The sequence below is a fragment of the Lonchura striata genome, chromosome 28, assembly GCF_046129695.1.
Source record: "Lonchura striata isolate bLonStr1 chromosome 28, bLonStr1.mat, whole genome shotgun sequence".
NCBI lineage: Eukaryota > Metazoa > Chordata > Aves > Passeriformes > Estrildidae > Lonchura > Lonchura striata.
Genome location: NC_134630.1, coordinates 2019351 through 2039601, shown reverse-complemented (window position 1 = coordinate 2039601; position 20251 = coordinate 2019351). Strand labels below are relative to the sequence as shown.

Here is a 20251-nt window from a genome sequence, read left to right as displayed (position 1 = left end):
ACGGACACGCGTGGGAACAGCGACATCCGCGGGGACAGCCACCAGGACAGACTGGGGTGGGAACAGGGACAGCCACCAGGACAGACTTGGCGCGGGTTGGCATGGCCAGAAAACCCCTCAGGCATGACCCAAGACGCCGCCTCAGCCCTGGCTTTCTCCTTGTCCATTCGGGAGGCTCTGGAGCAGTGGCTGGGAACGAGAAGGGGAATGCAGGGGCGATGGAGCCCTGCAAACGCCTCTGCCTGCCTTGGACCAAGGCCTGTGAGTGCTCTGCCTTCACTGAAAAACTCCCCAACGTGCAATTCCAGGACACGTGGCTGGAGAGGCAGCGGCAACCCAAAGCTGCATCCTCTCTGCGTGTGTTGAGGGTCTCTACGGGCTCCTGGGTTTGCCCCAGAGCCTTTACAGGAGCCTGACTGCAAACTCAAGGACAGAGATCCCATTTTCTCCTGCCAGCCTCATACCTGTCAGGGAGAGCTCACCTGCAGCCCCAGCACCAGGCAATGGTCACAGAGTCTGAGATCCTAGCTGGGACCTTGGGGATGAAGGACAGCGCTGGCACAGACCTGTGTGCGAAGGGGCTGTCCTGCGGGGTCAAAGCTCAGCGTACAAGACTCCTGGTGCCTCCTTTAATGGTGGAGAGCATGGACAGCACCTGCTGGGTCACTAAAGGGAGCCTGGCAGAGAACAACACCGCAAGTCCAGCATGAGCTGAAGTGCAGATGGAGGAACATTGCGAACAAGGATGCTCTTTGCCATGGGCAAGTGCTGTTCCTGCCCAGGCAGCACTGGCTGTGCCTGTGATATGCTCCAGAGCTTCTGCTGCTCCCTTGGCCATGCAGAAGGGGCCAAGAATGAGCTCTAAAATCCAAGGGCCTTTCAGCCTCTGTGGGAAGCAGTTTCCCCAGCACTGGAATTGCTGGGACAGGAGGTGACACGGCAGGGATTGTGCCAGCCTGAACAGGGGCAGTTTCCTTTAGATCAACATCTACCTTACAGGAACTCCTTGTCCCCTTGACAAAGCTGTTTGCCTCTGCTCTTACAGGACCACCCCAGCCCATCCAGACCTCCTCCAAAGGGTCAAGCATTTCAGAACTGCACAAGGATCATATCAAAAAGGGAAGACAATTCTTTGAATTGAATGAACATGCTGCAGGAGCTCTGGGTTCAACCCCTCTCTCGGGACCCAAGCACAGCTCCAGCTCACAAAGCTTTCTCTGGGACACTCCCAGCACACACACACCAAGCAGCTTTAGAGACTCCCTAGAAATGAGGGGAAGGAATAAAATCTCCATCAATGATGCCTGAACCACCTCAAAAAAGATGTTTGATTTCAGGTGGCTGGAAAGTCCTGATGAGGCCAAACCCTCTAACCCCTGACTGATGTGGTCCCAGAGCAGGGGCCTGGGTCAGAACAGCTCCAGCCCACCCTGGTTCCCCCCAGAGCCCCCTCAACCAGCACAGCACCCAACAGCAGCAGCTGCAGCAGCAGGCATGTGCCTTCCTCTGGCCATTCTACACACATTGCTAGAGGAAAAAGCGGTTGAATTTCAGCTTTTTGACGCTCCTTGCCTTGAGCCCAAAGGCAGGTGAGGCTGTAGGCATTGCATGGCTCCCATTCCCCTCCACCAACCCCTGAGCCCCCCCAGCCTGCAGAGCCCCCCGGGTGGTACAGGAAGGTGGGATGGGACAGGAGCTGCAGCTGGGAGAATGAGCTGCCAAGCAGCAACAGAAAGGGGAGAGTTTCTGGAGAGACTTTTGATAGACTATTTGGTAAATACATGGATACATGAACAGCAGCAACTTGCACAATCCCCAGACTGTGCTCCCAAGAAGCACAACTCACAGCCTTTTTCATCTACAGGCAGGGAAGGGAAGTCCAGGTCCTGTATTCTGGGCAAGAAAAAAACATCAATTCCTGAAGATTCTAACTTCAGTACAGTACAAAATCAAGAGCTTCCCATCAGCCCAGCTACCTTCTGGGACCCAACATTAACTGCTCCTGAGTGCTGCTGTGAAGAGATTGTGGGGACTGGGGACTGAGGCCTGAGAGCAGGGTCCCGCTTCCCCACCCTTCTACCTGGAATCCCAAGGACAGTGAAGATTGTAAAGGGAATAAAGAGACTCTTTCTCAAGCAAGGTTCATAAAGCAAACGAACAAGACCTGTCTCCCTCTGGTCTAAAGGATTTCCTGTGTTCTCTCTGGGAGATGGAGACAGGATTGCTGGATTCCAGACTATGCTATGATATGTGTGCTGCTGATGGATGAGCCTGAACACCACCCCGTGACATCAAATTCTCTCACCTATAGCCCACAGCCCTTGCAAAACAAACCCTCTCAGACACCGGCAGCAGGGATTTCCACCAGCAGACCCCAGGCAACAACCAGTCACCCAGCTTTCTGTCCAAGAGTCCGTGAGCACAGCAGTGCTGGCACAATTCCATGGCAGAGCCAGGCTCCCATTCCTGCCTCCAGTGAGTGGACGTGCCCTCGTGTCCCTGCCTGCCCTGAGGGGCGCAGGGGACGTGTGAACCCAGTGTCCGTGACCCCAGGGTACACCCAGGAGCACGTGAGGGGCTGAGTGGCTCCACGAGGATGCAGGGTCTGGACAAGCCCCACGTGGGCTGGGCAGAGTGGGGAACTTGCCCTCCAACGTGGCCAGGCTTGGCAGGCGCCCAGTTCCCTTCTGTCCGTGCCTGCGGGGCTGGAGCAGGCGGTGGCCAGTTGGATGAGGTGTGACTCCAAGCACAGAGGGAAGGGAGGCGCAGCAGTACAGCACAGGGTGAAGGTGGAACCCATCACGACTTTGAGGAGAGCTGAGGAGTCCACGTCGCTGGCACCAGGAGCTGTGTGCACTGTGTGCTGTCCCGCACAGTGTCACAGACAGGAGAAGTCACTAGAGAGTTTGGATCCAAGTGAATTGGCATGGCTACTTTGGACTATGGTAACATGGGAGCAATTCTATTCCATGGCCTTTAATACATTTCATTTTCATAGCACCTTTCATCCCAGGGTTTAAGTGCTATAACGGAAGCAGGTACTGTGCACCCATTAGCATGGGGGAAACCGAGGCACAGAGTGGTTTAGTGATTCGCCTTGGGCCACTTGGAAAAACTGTGGCAGTGTCTGGACAGCCTTAAACCTCCTGACTCCCTCAGTTGGTGAGACCACACTGCTGCCTCACATGAAGCCACTCCGCTCCCTGCCCTCCCCAGCAACGTGCTCCTACCCATTCTTCGGTGAAGTCTCATGCTCCTTTTTGATGCACAAATATATGACAAAGAAAAAAAAAAAAAAAGAAAAAGGAAAAAAAAAAAGTGCAGTAAACTAAATGTTTAAAAAAGCACATTTGTGCTGTCTCTGTGCAAAGATAAAAGAAATAAATACATGATTAAAAAATTAAAAAGGTTCACAGTATCACACATGGATAGGTAGCTATGGTAGTGCACATCTGGAAAACACTGTGTTACTACCCAGGATTCTCTACACCCAGCTAGAATTCTCTGCTGGGAGCTGCGGGTGAGCGGGTGGTTTCTTTGCTGCCCACGTCTGGGGTAAGTAGAAATACATGGTTATAGTTTTGCTCCATTCTGAAACGCAGTGCCTGGGATCCTGCAGTGCAGCAATACTGGTGTCAGCAAGCTCTTCCCCTTCCCACTGGAATGGCTGCATCAACGAAAAGGGAACACATCGACCTGCAGAGGGAATCGCTGCTCTCTGGGACTTCTGTGTCTGCATAGAGATTACTGCAAGAGGCAGAGAGAACAGAGTCACAGAATCATGGAATTGTTAAGGTGGGAAAAGACCTCCAAGAATACCAAATTCAGCCATCAGCCCAGCACCACCACCAACCCGTGTCCCCAAGTGCCACAACCACACATCATTTGAACACTTCCAGGGACAGTGATGCCTAGGCAGCCTGTTCCAATACCTGACAATTCCCTTTCACTCAAGATTTTACCAAATATCCAACCTAAACCTCCCCTAGCACAGCTTGAGGCTGTTTCCTCCTATTCTGTCCCTTGTTCCCTGGGAGCAGAATCTGACCCCCACCTGGCTGCACCTTCCTGTCAGGGAGTTACGGAGAGTGAGGTCTCCCCTGAGCTTCCTTTTCTCCAGGCTGAGACCCTCCTCATCTCACTTGTGTTACAGCCCTTCCCCATATCCACTCACTTCTCAGGACATGCCCCAGCCCCTCAATGTCTTTCTGGTCATGAGAGGAAAGAGGATAAACCCCTGAGCACCGTTGACCACATCTGTCAGGTCTGTGTCCTGCCAGCTGCCCAGCACAATCAGAGGATGTTCTACATCCTCCAGAAACAGCAACATGTCTGGGAAACCTGAACTCCCCAAAGTTTTTCCTGCACCAAACAACTGGAATAAGCCACAGCCCTTGCTGAGCAGGCCAGGGCTCTGCCAGCACAGAGCTGACCTGAGAGGCAGCTGGACTCTGCTGCAGCCATGCACGAGCCCCACGCTGCCAGAGGCCAAGCTGACCTTGCAGAAGGAGCATAAACTCCGACCTCGACCCAGCGGGCACCCGGCACACGGCTGTTGGACACTTACTGTATCGCTCTCCTCATCGGAGACAGAGTGGAGCTGAGTGCTATAGTGGAGCGGGGAGTAAACCCAACTCCTCTCGTCTGTCGGCTGCCAGAGTGGCCAGAGACGGCAGGGAGAATGCAGGGAGAGCAGCAGCAGAGCAGGGAGCAAAGGAGAGAAGAGGAAAAAATAAAAGGAGAAAATAAAAAGAGCAGGAAACAATACAGTAAGAACAGCTGTCCACGTGGAGGGAGAGCACTGAGCCCAGAGCCAGCTCTCAGCAGAGGAGCCCTCCTCATCCTCAGCACGTACTGGCTCCCTGCCAACTGGGACACGGGACCTGTGCCAGCTGCAGTGGGGGTGGCACACCTTCTCCTCTTGTAGGGACAGAGTTTTAGAGCTTTTGAGATGTCAGGGAAACCTCAGCTCCTGGCCATGGCATCATCCTGGCTCCATAGAAACGGAGAGATTTGGGAAGTGACTTACCTAAGAGTAGTGACAGCTCTGTTTTCCTGCTACCTGCTACCAGCTCTCACCCTTCCATTTCCAGAGCCCTGTGCAAGCTACAAACCGATGTCCAGGAGGTCTTTTACAGGGAAACTGGATTTGTTTGTTATGAGTTCCTCCTTCTCTGCAGAAGGCAGCAGAGCTGGGGTGAAACCATGGAGCATGGTGGCCACAGAAAGGAAACAATTATTGCTGAGATCTTGGGGACAGTGGAGTGATGGGAACAAGTACAACACAGAAGGCAAAACACAACTGGACCCTGGAAAGAATGAGAGGAAGGAGGTGTGCCTTGAGGGACAGTTATCATAGCACTGGGCTTTGCTGTGACAAGACACACTGCTGCCTACAAAGCACAGATTCAAGGGCTGGTCTCTGCTTCCATTGTTCCTAGTGGGGCCCCATTTACACTGCAAATAGGCTCTTTTGTCTCCAGAGGAGCTCCCACAGATAAGAAACTGCCCCCTTTGACCCAGCCTGGCACTGCAAAGGAAGAGAAGCAGAACTGGGTGTTTGGAAGAAGCCTGCAGTGTTCCCAGCCCAGGAACTGAGCGTGACAGTCTACAATGTACAAGGAACTACAAGAAGCCAGAGAAGCTTTGAAGCACTGGGCTCCACATGCTGAAGCCCCCAGTAACTGCAGCTCCATTAGCAGAGACTGCTGGGAGAAAGGCTGAGAAGCCCCTGTCTGGAGCTTCTCACAGGGCTCTGTCAGAGGTACAGGAAACCTTCCCACCACATCAAACTTGTCCCACATCCTTTTTCATTCATGAAGGTTCATCCATCCTGACTGAATCACATGCTCCAGCCAGTCTCTTTGAGAGCCTTTTAGGAGCTTTGATGCATGCGGGGAGCTGCGGGAGATAAAGGAGCACCCATTGCTTGGCATTATCGCTCCCGGTGCCAGAGCAGCCAAACCCAGCTGGGGCAGGAGGGGCTGCAGGAGGTGTTGCCTGTTTGCCCAGCAGCACCTTCCTCATGCCAATCAGCAACAGCCAGAGGCACATTCCTGCCCCTGTTTCCCCATGCACCCTGCCTGTAACCTAAATGGGAGCACCAGGCTGCACCACCGAGGCTCTGGCAGCACTGCCACCACACCCTGGGGACAGCAGCTCTCCCAAAGCACAAGAAGGTAAATGCTAAACTCCAGAACAATCTCAGCTCTAGATTCAGCCCCTAAATGCTCAAATGCCTCCCTGCATCTTTTGGAAAGGAAAATCCTCCCTGCTCATAGAACATAGTCAGTGAGGAGGGAGCACACTGGTGATGCTGAGAAGGGCTGGAGAGCTGAAACTAGCCCTAACCCAGCACCAGCTCCTGCCTCATTTAGTTTATGAGCTGCTCCCCACAAGCCAAAACAGTTCTGTGTGCTATTGGAGTTTTAGGACCTTCAAAACATCTTAATAGTGCCTTTAAAACCCTCTTCCTGGGCTGAGGGAGCTGAGCTTGCATCACCTATAGAGGCCCCATTGCCTCTCTGGCCAGATCTGGTACTAAGAATCACAGAACAGTTTGGGTTGGAAGATCACCAAATATTCCCCCCTTGCCACAGGCAGGGACATCTTCCACTATCCCAGGCTGCTTCAAGCCCATCCAATCTGACCTTGGACATTTCCGGAGAGAGGACAACCACAGGTTTTCTGGGTAACCTGGGCCTCACTGCTCTCAGTTTTCACAAGGGCAGGGTGACACTACAGCCCATCCCTGCAGAAAAGGGACAGAACTCATTATTCTCTCAGATTCTACAAGGAGATCCACTGGTGTCATTTCAATTTCTGCTGGGCTGGTTCCTAATTCCCACTCAATCCAGAGCCCCAGCTGTTGAGAGAAATGGGATGCTGGCTCCAGTGTTTCAAAGCTGCAGCTCTGCTCCCCTACGTGTTGTGCTGGCGTGGTCACTTACAATCCCAGAGGAATGCGAGGTAGTTCGGAGTCTGCGCTGGCGGGGAGAATAAATCCAGTACCTCCCATCTGTGAACTGAGTGGCCCCAGGACAAGTGAGGTGAGAAAGGAAACAGAGGAGAAAAAGGGTGATGTGAAAGAGAGGATGAAAGAGAAAGCAAAAAACAAGGGGTTGGGCAACTCCAGGCCTGAACAGTGAGCAGGTGGGAAAGCCGTGCAGGGAAGAGCGGCGCCCATGCCCTGCCACAACTCTGCACTTTAATTCCCTGGGGATAAACAGGAGAATGAAGTGCTCTCCAGGAGCAGACTTCCAGTCATCAGATCACGGTCTCCTGGGACTGGCCAAATCCTCCTCTGCACACACACCATCCCTTCACCCACCACTGCCCCTGAGCACTCCTGCAGGAGCAGCTGTGGTGCTACTTGAGTGCACGCGTGCAGCCTCACCTGAGCTCCAGCTCAAGTGGTTTTCCAAGGAGTGCACCCATGGGAACTCAGATCAGCTTTTCCCTTCATCCCAGCAGTAATAAACACTCCACAGCACACGACACACATTTAATGCAAAACTCAGACTCAGATGAAGTATGAAATGCTGATGAGCAGTCAGTCACACTGTGAACACACTCTGCAGAATTTTCTCTTGGATAGAGGTGTCCCTCAAGCTGTGGGCAGTTCATATGCCCAGGGACAGGGAGGAAGAGCAGCTGACCCTCACTAGAAGACACTTGCCAGGGGAGCAGGCAGGATCTGCCTGCACACAGCTGCCATCCACAGGCAAGGAGGGGGCAGTGTTAGAGGAGCCATTTGCATTTTGAACAGCATGCATCCAACCCCAAACAAGCTGTAAAACAGGGCTGATTCTTTCCACAGCTCCCACAAGCCTCAGAGTGACTTGGCAATGAGTGAGCAGCTCTGCAGCAGGGTCACAAGAGCCCAGCGAAAGGCCAATGCTGCATTTTAGTTTAGAAAGGAGCCCATTGCACGGGTTCAGGTCGTGTCCAGCACCACAGAACCAACAACAACAAGTCAGAGCAGAGAGGAGCCAGGCACCTCTTTTAATGAGGGTTCCAGTGCCCAGGCATGAGAGAGAGCTCAGCTCTCACAGGACAGGCACTCAGCTGTGCTCTGGGAATCCATGGGACAGGTACACGTTGCTAAAAAACTTCTTCTCTGGTCTGCAGAAGTTGCTCAGCCATTGTGGGAGCTGAGTGAGGACCAGCGCCAGGCTTCACGGCACTCTGCTGCCAACCACCAACTTACTCCCTGGCTCAGCACTAGACTCCCACTGCATCACCTAATGCAGCCTGCAGGGAAAGGAAAAGCCGGAGTTCACCAGAGCCCAGGGTCACCCTCTGCAACCACCTCCCTCTGGGTCTAGGCCATGTTTGTGTCAGGAAAGCAGCCAAGATCTCTGGCTGAGGAAGGATGAACCTCTCTGTTGCACCCACATCACCTTGGCTTGTCCCAGGAGCAAATGTGCTGGCCCAGATAAACACTTGTATTTGGAAGTACAGCCGCACAGCTACAGCTACATCCACAGCAGGAGTGCCACCTGTGTGAGCCCCACTAGATGCTGTTCTGAGTTCTCCAAGTTTAATCCAGTTCCCTGCATTCAAAAACTCACCCAGCACCGTGGTCTCAAGGTGCTCCACACCAAGGTGGTGCAAGGCAGCCACTGCCCACCCGACTGCGTGGAATGGATACTGACAGCCGTGTCCAACCCTTCCCATCACCCCCCAAGGGTCAGGTGGAGAAGGTCTCTTACAAAGTATATGTCTGTGACTGGCACATCGTCTTCATCCGAGGCCTGGCTGGCTGGCTCCGAGGCCTGGCTGGCTGTCTCCACCTCTACGGTGGCTGTGGATGTGACAATGGCACAGGCTGAAGAAGCTGCCTCTCTGCAGAAGGGAAAGAAATGACAGTCTAGTCACTGCAGTCAGGACAGGAGCAAGCAAAATGGGTTTGTTAGAGGAGCTTCTGAAGATGCTGTGCTATCACATCCTGAAGGGTCACGTCAGGGCAGGGCAGGTCAGTACTGTGCTCAGCGCCACTGAAAACCCATAGCTCCAGCAAAGCCTCCAGCAGAAGCAGCCATAGCTCAAAACCCACTGTATGGGCTCTGCTCAACACTCGAAACACTCACTCTTTGACTTCTTCTTCAGGAGCTACAATCTCAACGTCACACTTGGGCTCCAGCTCGACACTGATTTGCTGAACCTCCTCCTGGACTCGCACCTCCTCATGTGACCTGGAAACCAAAGGGGAGACAGGTCCAAAGACTCAGCTGGACACGAATTACACAAAGCCCTCAATTTTAGATTGGCCTGAATCAGTCCAGAGCCAGCCAAGCCTCTTGTGCAGCTCTGCCCCAGCACACAGCTGCTGCTGCTGCTATCATGGCACTGGGCTACCAGAACAGACTCAGTGGCTGATCTCAGCTCAGAGGGAGCACTCACACCTCCCAGGACTGAGGATTTGGATAACCAAAACTCCCAGGAAAAAGAGTCAGTTCTGGAAGATTGCAGCATTCAGGAATAAAGAGGTGGGAAAAGGTGGGAAAAGAGGACAAGAGAAAAGGAGTTAAACAGCCAGTGCAGCAGGAAAGATGGGCAGCGTCAGATGGAGAATGGGAGCAAAGAACTGGCCTCAAGGGAAAACCTCTTTCCAGAGTTAGCCTGGCACCAGGCCAGAGCTTCTGACCTCTTCGAAGACTCAGCACACCAAAGCTGCTCCAGGGTTGAGATCAGATTTATCTGCACACTCTGGAACTGTTTCTGACAATCTTCACTTTAATACCTCATGCTATTAAAGTAATTACTTGTGCTAGCAGGCTGGCTGCACTGTCCACATGGGAAGGAGAAGCAGGAGTCTGCCCAGCTGAGGGGCAGCTGTCAGAGAAGGGCTGAGCTCTGGGTTCACTGACAGCATTGCCCTGCTCCAGGCTGGCTCTGACCAGAGCTGGGGCCAGTGGGCAACACTTCTGTCCAGCTCCATGCATGGAATTTGCTACACTCTTCCTCACAGGGCTGGACTTCAAACCTGGACTGAATTCCCCAGCAGACCAGAATAACCAGAGGCGTGACACATTCTTGAGCAAATTGGGTAAGGTTTTTACCAGCTCAGTACGGGAATGTAAATTCTTCCTTTAATAAATTTGTGTCTGCCTGGTTTTTACCAGGGGATCCCAGAGAGTTCCACAAGTGCACAGGTCCCTACTCTCCCAGGAAGGGCACATGGAGGCACTGACATTAGAAAGGGACCAATAAGGCAAAAAACAGCAAAGGTGGCCACACCTGCAGACAATCAGTGTAGCTCTGGCAAATCTGTGACAGACAGATCTACTCTGACCAAGCCACTGAGCTCCCTGAACTCTCCCAGGTCACTCTGATTCACCTGACCTATTTCTGGATGAGCAGTCACACACTACAGCAGCTCCCTCCCTCCAGGAGGTACCACTGAGCCTGAACTCTTTTGGATGAAGTCACTGCATTTGGCTCATGGGCCCCACCACTGAGGCCTGGGTGCAAGTCTCCAATTTTCAGCAATTTTTAACACTGGATTCTGCAGGATATGAGGTGCTTCTTAAGTCCCTGACACTTCTCACAGTGAGCGGGTCCCTGTCTTCCAGGGATAGGAATTTACCAAGATTCAGCAACATGCAGCATCCAGAGGTATTTTCATTAGGAAATACCATAGAAAGGGATTTTTTCACAGTGCTTGTCAACTGAACTCAGCAAATCACTCAAAGTTCAGAACAACAGCAGATGCCTGTAACATGGGGCAAACCCTCATCTTCCAAAGGCCTTTCCTTCCAAGCACCAAACATTGCAGGGAGAGAGGACATCAGGCTGTCAGGCTCCTCTGGCTATGGCACATCCTAGGATTGAGTCTCTGATGTCATTTCAAAGCCTATCACACCTACACAATGTCCTGGAAAGCGAGGGCAGAGCCAGCAGCATCCACTGGCTCCTCGTGCAGATCCTGGGGTAATTTTTACCGATGCAAAATAATTCCACAATAATGCACAATAATTTAATGGTAAGAGCCTCTAAAATCAGACACCTCTCTGCAGCACAGCATTTCTGTCCTACTTTGCCCTTGGCTCTGAAACACCACAGGAGGGGAAAAGCCTCACAGATTTCTGAAAACACTGGAAGCTACTTCTGAGGGGACTGAAGGTGCTCAGTGCCTCACAAAGTCAAAGCCCTTTCCCTTTGCCCAAGCCACAAGCAGATGCTCAGAGGAGGAATGTTCCTGCTGTCAGGGCTCACTTTCTTGCTTAAAGGAACTTAAATGACCTTCCTTGACTCTAGTGCTAGGTGAGTGGGTAAATTTGGACAACACTGTTGGACCATTTCCTATCAAATAATTGGTATTTTCAAAGCACTAAGAAATATGCTTTACAAGGAAAATTCTGTAAGAAGTGGGGATCATCTGATTGGAGAAACAGCTCAGCATCCATGCCAAAATCCTGGAGCTGCTGAAATTCCCACTCAGCCTTCTAAGCGACCTTTGCACAGGGATAAACATGAGGTCTCTGTGCAGCAGAGAGAATACAAGACAAGAAGACAGGAGACACATTTCTCACCTGCCATCCTGCCCTGAGGAGTGTGTACGCCTCCTGTGGAAAAAAAACAGAAGAGTTTGGAGGAGCAATTTAAGCCAGAAATCCTGCATTGTCCCTATACCTCTACATCCCATGAGGGAGATGTTCTACTTAACAGCTGACACTTCTTCCAGCAATAATTAATCCCATCAAAGCTGTGTCTGCTTGCTCCCATGAGAGATTTAATTAAAATCGGTCATTAGCATTCTAGAGTGCGGATCTGCAGCACGGAGAGCAACAGCAGCCACTCGACAGCAGTGGGAGCAGGAAAGTCTCCTCACCTGTACCTGGGCTGCTCAGAGGTCTCCGAGGGGGATCGCTCGGGAACAGAGAGAGATGTTGACGATAGTGTTGTGGCTATGGAGGCTGTGGTAGCTTCTTCAAAGGAAGGAGGAGTGCAAGGGAGCAGGTCTGGCCTGCCTGCTGGCCCACAGCAGGGCAGGGGAGAGGCAGGAAGAAGAGATGATTAAGTCAAACACCAACACTTCACCTACACCAGCCTCATGCGAGGCTGTTCCACCATGAACCTGCACACCCACACTGGGACTGGGCACTCAAACCACAGACAGGCAGAAGTTTAGCTGGGTCATGACTGCCTCTCCCAAGGCATCCTCTGGAGAGAGCCAGTCAGCACCACTTCCAGCACAACAGGCAGGGAACAGAATGCCAGTGAAGATTTCTCACTGGTGACCAAAGCTGGATTAAAGGCTTGGATCATCAGGGATAAATATCCAAGTGAATTAAGAGATGAACTGAGTGTTCAGTGCTTTGCACAGGGAGCAATCCAACACCCATGCACTGGAAGAGCTGTAAATGCAGCCAGACGGAAGTGAAGGAAAGGCAGCACAGAACCAGGCCATTCCTCTGTTTTCCAGTGGCAAGATCCTGCCTGTTATAACTGCCCAAACACTGTCATTGGAGTGCTGCAGTTCCCAGTCACACCCTGTAAAATCGTTTTTTAAAAGGGTAGAAAATGCAACTTTCTGTTGGCTTTGGGATATGGCTTATGGTGCTCCTTGGCACCAGTAATGTCTTGCAGCAGTGATGCAGGCAACCATTTTTACTGCAGAACCCCACAAGGTTGGTCTCCTTTGATGCAGAGCTGTTGCATCAAGTACCTGCTGGTGCTGCGACAAAACAATGCACTCTTACCTTCTTCCCTGTCCTGGTTAGGTTTAGCACCTGCAAAGCACAGCAAGACATGCAATGAAGAGCTATCCATGAGGAAAGATCTGCAGTTGGTGCACAGTGGGGAACTTGATGAGAACAAGGGAGGATCCTAAAGAACTGCTAGGAAAGAGAGGGTAACCACAGAGGCAATACCCTGAGGGTGGCTGTCACCTTCATCATCGAGCGTGGGGTAGCTCCTGGCCGCCCGCAGGTCGTACTGGGTGTCGTCCTTGTCGGAGGCCAGCTGGCTGGCCGAGAACGCCGCCGTGGGACCCGCCGTCTTCACGGCCAGCAAGGCACTGCGCCCTTTCTTCGAGGGGGACGACTTCAGGGCTGGCAGAGGGAGCCGGGCAGAGAAGGTCAAAGTACCACCACCAGCTACTGGCACACTGAAGGCATTTCTCCCTTCACAAGGAGAGGCTCTGCCCTCACACATCCCTTCCGGACTGAACCCAGGTCGGCTGCATGGATTGGGTGAGAGCCTGAGCAAACCAAGGCAAGCTGTGACAATCTGAGGGCTCTGCAGTTCTCAGCTTTGCTCCGTATCATGGAATGTTTTGGGTTGGAAGGGACCTTAAAAACCCATCTCATTCCACCCCCTCTATGGGCAGGGACATAGGCACTAGAGCCCATGCAATGAGACAGAGCCCAGCAACTAGACAGGTTGCTGCAAGCCCTGCCCAACCTGGCCTTGGACACTTCCAGGCATGGGGCAGCCACAGCTGCTCTGGGCAACCTGTACCAGGGCCTCCCCACCCTCAGATCTCCTAACTTCTAATCTAATCCTGACTGCTCAAAACAATTGCCCCTTGCCTGCCACTATCTGCCTGTATAAAATATCCTTCCCTCTCCTTTTTCTAAGCCCCCTTTAAGCACTGGAAGGGGCTCCAAAGTCTCCTAAGAGCCTTCTCCGGGCTGTACACCCCCAGCTTTCACAACTGTACCACTGCAAAATCCTGCTCAGGCTTCACCCCAGACTCCTTGTGAAGCCTGCAACAGCAAGACCAAGGTAAAACCTCAGAGCACAGCAATCCCTGAACTTGGTACTTACAGGAATTCTTGCGAAACACCGTGTTGGTCATGAATTTGAAGAATCTCTCTGCATAAAAGCTGGGTCTGTGTACTGACACCGTGTCCTACAACAGCAAGAAGCAATTGTTTAATTTTAAAATGATCCCTCAAGGCAGAATTTCTTTAAGAACCAACACAGTCTTTTTTATTCCAACATTTAGCACTGACAGAGCCTTAAAATGGAAAGGCTTAACTGAAACACTCTAATTAATGCTATAAATAACCCTGAAGCATTGCCTCTGATTGCATTTGATTATATTCTTGCTGTGATTTTATAATGGATTTTGGTGATTTTAGTCCTTTGTAGACTTCCTGGATTTTTTTTAAACGCTGGCCTGATTGCATACATGAAATTTCTTCTGGCTTTGCTGGCTGCCATTCCAATCAAACCTGGATACCTTTGCATGTCACACAGATACCCAAATTCAGCCAAGGGTCTCCAAACATTTCAAATGTTCTTGTTTAACATAGTAAAACTGAAGCTCTTTCTGCTTCTGATGTTTGACTGTGCTTCCATGACTTGGCATCTCCACATTTTCTTTGCCACTTTAAGGGAAGCCACAAAATGCAAGGCTGAAAAATGGTTTCCACATCCAAGGTTGTTCTTTCAGAAACACACACCTGGCTGCTGCAGGAATGAAGCCAGCATGGAAACATGGAAAGGGATTTGCTGGCAGAGAGCTTGCTGAGGTAGAAACAGCCAGTCACCAGAGAGAACAGCACAGGGCTCCTGACAGCCCAGGAATCCTGGTGTCATGGGAGACAGGAGCAAGGGAGGAAAGCTGTGAGCACAACAGCTCAACATGTGAGGAGCTGGACTGAGCAAGAAAACCTGGCTGGGAATAAATGGCACCACCCTGCTGAGCAGGAATGGGGAGCAAATACTGCTCCTTGCATCAGCTGCAGCTGTGCCAGGTCAGGTTCCAGAAATAGCCACCAAGTAATCCTGCAAGGCTTGGACGACTCCTGCCTCTGCACAGGCACTCACCCCATCATGGACAAGGGCCTTCCAGGTGTGTTCTAACTTCTTGATGAACCTAATTCCAAGAAGTGGAGAGAGAAATAAAGATACGGATTCAGGCATGCACTTGTACCAACCCCCTTTCATACCCTATAGGTGAGATCCCTGAGCTGCCAATGTCACCAGGACTGAGCTTTCTCCAGCATCTCCCTCAGGAGGTCAGGACTGCCTGGGAACACCACAGGAAAGGAGGAGCTGGGCTGGAAGAGGTGACCCTTCCACTCCTAGAGATTTGCTTCCCACACTGAAGTGGGAAACTACTTCTTTATGAGCAGCTCATCATCCTGGACAAAGGTCTGTGTATCCCCAGCTGTTCTAAGGACATGATGGAAACCAACAGCCAGCTTGGGGCAGCCATATCTACTCATCCTCACAGTCTCCAGGAGAGAACATGCCCCCTGCTTTCACTTGGTACTAAAAGAGATGTTATCAGCTAGAGGTTTTTCTCCTCACCAAATATCAATTAAATACAAAACCAACACACACTGCCAGGTTACCTACCTGTATGACTGCAGGATATCAATGATTCCTACGTGCAGCAGGAGACGCTCTCCTTTGCCATTCACTGCTGGGATCCCTCCCATCCTGCAGGTAAAGCAGAACTTCAGCAAGTGCAGCCTCAGCTCAGTAACACCCAAGCTCTGGGGATCAGGTTATTTATTGGGTCAGCGAGAGCTGTCTGCCATTAGGGCAGTAAATCCTTAAGGACAGAGGTATTCCCAGTCCCATCCATACTAATGCCATTCTGCCAAAGTGCAGCATTGGCACCAGCACACAACCAAAGCACAGGAGTGCCAGACACTCCTTCAGGCTGCTGCTGCAATTATTGATGCCTGAAGGACTGGAAACACCACAGTATTATCTCAGTTCTCAGGAGTGACCCTCCATCAAACCCACAGCAGCTGGTTTCAGACAGCAGCAAGCAGCAAACCCCACCATTCCTTAGCCCAAGAGCCAGGGAGCCAGGCAGCATCCCAGGTCAAGCACAGCACAGGCTTGGGGCAACCCCCAGCCTCCAGCTCCAGCAGTGACTCCAGCACTTGGCTACACTGCTGTCTGCTAACCCCACTGGGATGGCCTCAGGGAACTGCCAGGGATTCCAGAGGCAGGAGTGATGGAGAACTCCAAGCTCCTAGGGACAGGCTGATCCCTACTTCTGCTCCAGTGTTTGGGTGCTGAGCTAGAACTGAGCTAGTGTCTCCTCCCCAGGGAATGGGTGGATGTTTAGAGGCTGTTACACAAGCTGACAGTTTACAGCCTGGCCTAAGACATGCAAGTGCTGTGAGGCCAGAGCCTTACAGAACTATTTTCCACCCTAGCTTCCCCCTTTCCCACCACAATGGCAGCACAACCAAAACCCCAGGAGAGCTGCTCCCTTGAACAGTTCTGTTGGCCTCATGAGGGATTTCCCACTGCAGCCTCCACCTGTGCCCCTCCCAGCAGCACGAGTGAGCCCAGGTTTCACCTACGTGTCATCCGTGTCTATGGCCTCCCCCCGGGCAGCCCCTCCCTGGATGGACTCCATGGCTGTGGAGTACAGGGCTTTCTGGCCCACAGGGCGCTTCTCATCCGACGTGCTGTGCGCTCCCTCCGACAGCTGCTCCCGCTCGTGCTGGTCTATGTTATGAACCCCAAGCAGGAGGCTGTAGTCCATGATTTTAAAGCTTTCCAATACCTACAGGTTAATATTGAGTTCAAGAACAAGGACAAAATATCAAGCCAGCAGCAGAAGTACAGTCCCCAAAGCATGAAATCAAAGCAAAGCATCCCATCCACATCCCCACTAACTCGTTGACAGAGCCTGAAAGTTTCTAAACCAACAGTCATCTCTGGGCTTGACTGCACAGAGTTTGGCCATCCCACAGTCACAGCAAAGGCCCGACGGCTTGCAAACAACACCACTGTATCTGCTGCACAGTGATTGGGAAAATGCTCCAGCAAAGCAGCTACAAGGGGAGCAGGCTGCCGAAGTGTGATGCACCAGGCAAAGGAGCACAGCCTCAGTCCTCAGAGGCTGCCATGAGATCCAACTCTACTGCTTGGCTTCCAGGGAAAAGGGCAGGGGAAAGGACTGATCCTACTCTGGGGTCAGCAGATTAGCAAGGTTCTCAATTGGGAATTGCTCTTCCTCATGCCCGGGAGTTCCTTACCCTGTCCCTGAGCTGCCCCCTCCTTACCAGACAGTCTCGCTGCAACGTCTTCACCAAAGCACTGAAGGTGTCTGCATCCAACATCAGGCCCTCAGGCATATCTTGGATGAAGTCCAGATCCTTGTATGTAGGGCTGGACTTTTCTTTTTCCTTCTTGGATGCCCGGCGTTTGTAGGTTGAACCTTTGAGGTCGAATTTCAGGTGCATTTTCACCACTCGAGGCAGGATGTTGTTCATCACGACCACGCGGATGTTTTTGCCCCCGGACTGCACACAGTACAGTCCATAAAACTTGGGCAGCAGTGTCCGGGGGTTCTGGTTCAGATTCTGTAGCAAGGGTGGAAAGAAGCATGGAGAAGGGTCATTTGAGCAGAATATTCCTGCTGTGTTCACCACAAAACATGTCAACAGTGGGACTAGAAACTTAACAGGAGCTCAGTGTATGCATTTGACAAAGTCCTGCATTTCAGTGGCTTTAGGACCTGAAAATATAGGGATTGAGATGTTCAGCACTCTCTGGGCAAATAACCAAGTCCAGAAATCCCCTGCTTTCCCCAAGTACAGCAGCTAAAAAAAGGAAACCAAACTGAGAAATAAACACAGTAAGTGGGAACTTCAAGCTTAAAAATAACAGCTCTCTTTATCTCTCCACCATGTCAGAATCAAGAGCCGTTCTCCAGCCCAGAATAAAACACGGACAGGGTTATTTTTTAAACAAAACAACATAAATGTTTTCCTCCTGTTGCAGAGTCGCTTTATAAAGCAGTCAACCAGAAAGCACGGATATCCTGTTCTGCTGTCATCTCCTTTTTTTAGCCTGCAGAATAATTAGGAATGACATGACAGGCAGGATTTGCTTGTTCAGCTTTGGGCACATTTGGGAAGGAAAGAGAACTTATCTGCTTGCTGTGGCAGGAAAGACAGACCTGACAGGTTCTGACAGACAGCAGAAACGTGACTGTATTAAAATTTCATCCCCTTAGCTCACCTGGGCACAGCAGTGAGCCCTCTTGGAGAGTGCCAAAAGTAATAGAGGCAGGTATATGGAAACAGCTTTGAAGTAACTCAGGATGAGTCCACCCTGCTTCCTTTCCCTGACTCCTTTGTTATGAGTGGTTTCCCAGGAGCAGCAGGGTGATCAGGGATAGCACCAAAGAACCCAAAGACAGTGGAAAGCTGAAACAGGTCACTCAGAACTCTGCATCACACAGGTAAGTTCTGTTTAATTCACTGACTGATGATGGCAGGATTAACAGCGCAACTCCATTCCCACTCAAAAGTCCACACCTGATTTACTACACACATTAGGCAACAGGCAGTGCTTTCCAAGAAAACTCATCCTGTCCAGGAATGTGAGTGTCCTTTGCAAAAGCAAGTGATTTACACAATCTCAGGATGGTCTGGGTTGGAAGGGACTGTAAAGACCATTTGGTTTCACCTGTGCCATGGGCAGGGAACACCTTCCACTATCCCAGGGCACTCCAAACCCCAGTCCAAACTGGCCTGGAACACTCCCAGGGATGAAGCAACCACAGCTGCTCTGAGCAACCTGTGCCCCCATCTTCACAGGGAAGAATTTCTTCCTGGCCTGGCTGTCACTAACACACAAACATCCCATAACCTGCCTCTCTTGGTAAATTTTCCCCAGTAAGTATTGAGCAAAGAAAGGATTTTCACAGAACCAGTGTAGGATCACATAACCCCAATGCACCAGGCACACAGATGGGACAGCAGCATTGCTTCACATCACCTTCTCCCTGGCATCTTCACAACAAACAAATCCCTGGTCATTGTAACTGAATGTCAAGAGTCCTCATCCATAAATCTGGAGCCTCCAGCATGGTTGTGCAGGGAGACCAGCTCCTGGTTTTTACACCAAAACAGCAAGTTTGGGTCCAATTTACTTGACCCAATGCAAGTCTCTAGGTCTCAATATCCTGCCTTGCCAGACTGATACGCAAAGCTGGCTGGTACCTTGGGGGCCTGCAGCTTGGAATTGCTGCCAGTGGGAGTCAGGACAATCCTCAAAGTAATGGTCAAACAGCAGGAATGGGAGAGATTCAGGGACAGCAGTGCTTTCCCCACAAAACCAGGGTGGTTGCATTATTGCCTGGAGAAAAGGAGGCTCAGGGGGGGACCTTTTGCTCTCCACAAGTCCCTGACAGGAAGATGCAGCCAGGTGGGGGTCAGGCTCTGCTCTCAAGGAATAAGGGATAGGATGAGAGGAAATAACCTCAAGTTGTGCCAGGGGAGGTTTGGGTTGGATATTAGGGGAAATTTCTTCATGGAAAGGGTTGTAAAGGATTAGAACAGGCTGTCCAGGGCAGTGATGGAGTTGCCATTCCTGGAAGCATTCAAATAATGTGTGGGTGTGGTATTTGAGGACAATGTTTAGTGGTGACCATCATGGTGCTGAGTTGAAGGCTGTACCTGATGATCTTGGTGGTCTTTTCCAATCTTAAGAGTTTTCCTATTCTATGACTGCAATTAGCAACCATCCTCAAATGCAGGCTGTGGCAGATGCACACTGCCAAGTGAAGAGGAATGAACTAGTTCTGGGAAAAGGACACTCAGAAGCACGCATCTGGGAAGCCATTCTGAGGCCATAAATGCCTCCAAACTACAGCACAATTATCTGCCTCATGTTTACCCACAGTTTGCAAATAATCAGTAGGATTTGTGCTTCTGGGACTGGCTTAATGACATGCTGTTAACACCGTTCCTGGTGTGGGAGGCAGGCCACAAGACACCCAGGTGGAGGACATGCCCTGCCATGACAGAAAAGCTGCCATGACAAAGCTGAGCTGGGTCCGAGGTCCTGGGTGATACACACCATGTAGTATCCAGGAAGGAGCTTCTGCAGGAATTCAGCTTCCTTGTGCATCACAGTTTTGATGATGAATTCATCGTCGCTGGTGACATAGAAGAGGGAGCCGCTGGCCCCAGGGTTGGACAGTTCGATCAGAGGCTCGTTACATAACGAATACTGGCAAGAAAAAGAAAAGAAGGTGACATTCTATCCGCCAGTTATTGCAGATTTGAGTTCTATGCCCTCAAGGGCTTTCCCTATTATGTCGTCTCCCTGGGAGATTAAGGGGTAGCAAAGCTCAAGTGAGAACTATTTTCATTATAGGTTTGGTCTGAGCAACCAAACTGATGGACAATTTATAATTAGAGACTAAGATTACAGTTCAGAGCATCCCAACTGCTCAGTATCCAACTAATCATCTGCTTTCAGGAACATCCAGCCTTTATAATGACATCTTATCTGTTCCCATTGTGCC

The 20251-nt window shown here is 51.2% G+C and overlaps 1 protein-coding gene across 5 annotated transcripts in view; it reads right to left on the bottom strand.

Moving 5' to 3' along the window:
• Nucleotides 1-1743: 1743 nt before the first annotated feature.
• Nucleotides 1744-20251, bottom strand: part of PIP5K1C (phosphatidylinositol-4-phosphate 5-kinase type 1 gamma) — a 49962-nt gene continuing 31454 nt past the window's right edge. The window contains exons 6-19 of one of the 5 annotated variants that reach the window (XM_021528215.3): nt 19801-19953; nt 16995-17294; nt 16287-16492; nt 15319-15402; nt 14785-14833; nt 13777-13861; nt 12897-13058; nt 12708-12737; nt 11837-11975; nt 11538-11570; nt 9093-9197; nt 8715-8847; nt 4568-4651; nt 1744-3747 (exon numbers count right to left, since the gene is read on the bottom strand). In XM_021528215.3, the coding sequence (XP_021383890.1) occupies nt 3745-3747; nt 4568-4651; nt 8715-8847; nt 9093-9197; nt 11538-11570; nt 11837-11975; nt 12708-12737; nt 12897-13058; nt 13777-13861; nt 14785-14833; nt 15319-15402; nt 16287-16492; nt 16995-17294; nt 19801-19953 (1566 nt within the window). In that variant the 3' untranslated portion in view covers nt 1744-3744. Of the gene's footprint in view, nt 3748-4567; nt 4652-8714; nt 8848-9092; nt 9198-11537; nt 11571-11836; nt 11979-12707; nt 12738-12896; nt 13059-13776; nt 13862-14784; nt 14834-15318; nt 15403-16286; nt 16493-16994; nt 17295-19800; nt 19954-20251 lie in introns of all 5 variants that reach the window. The other 4 variants (XM_021528214.3, XM_021528219.3, XM_021528216.3 and 1 more) reach the window with 4 other exon arrangements.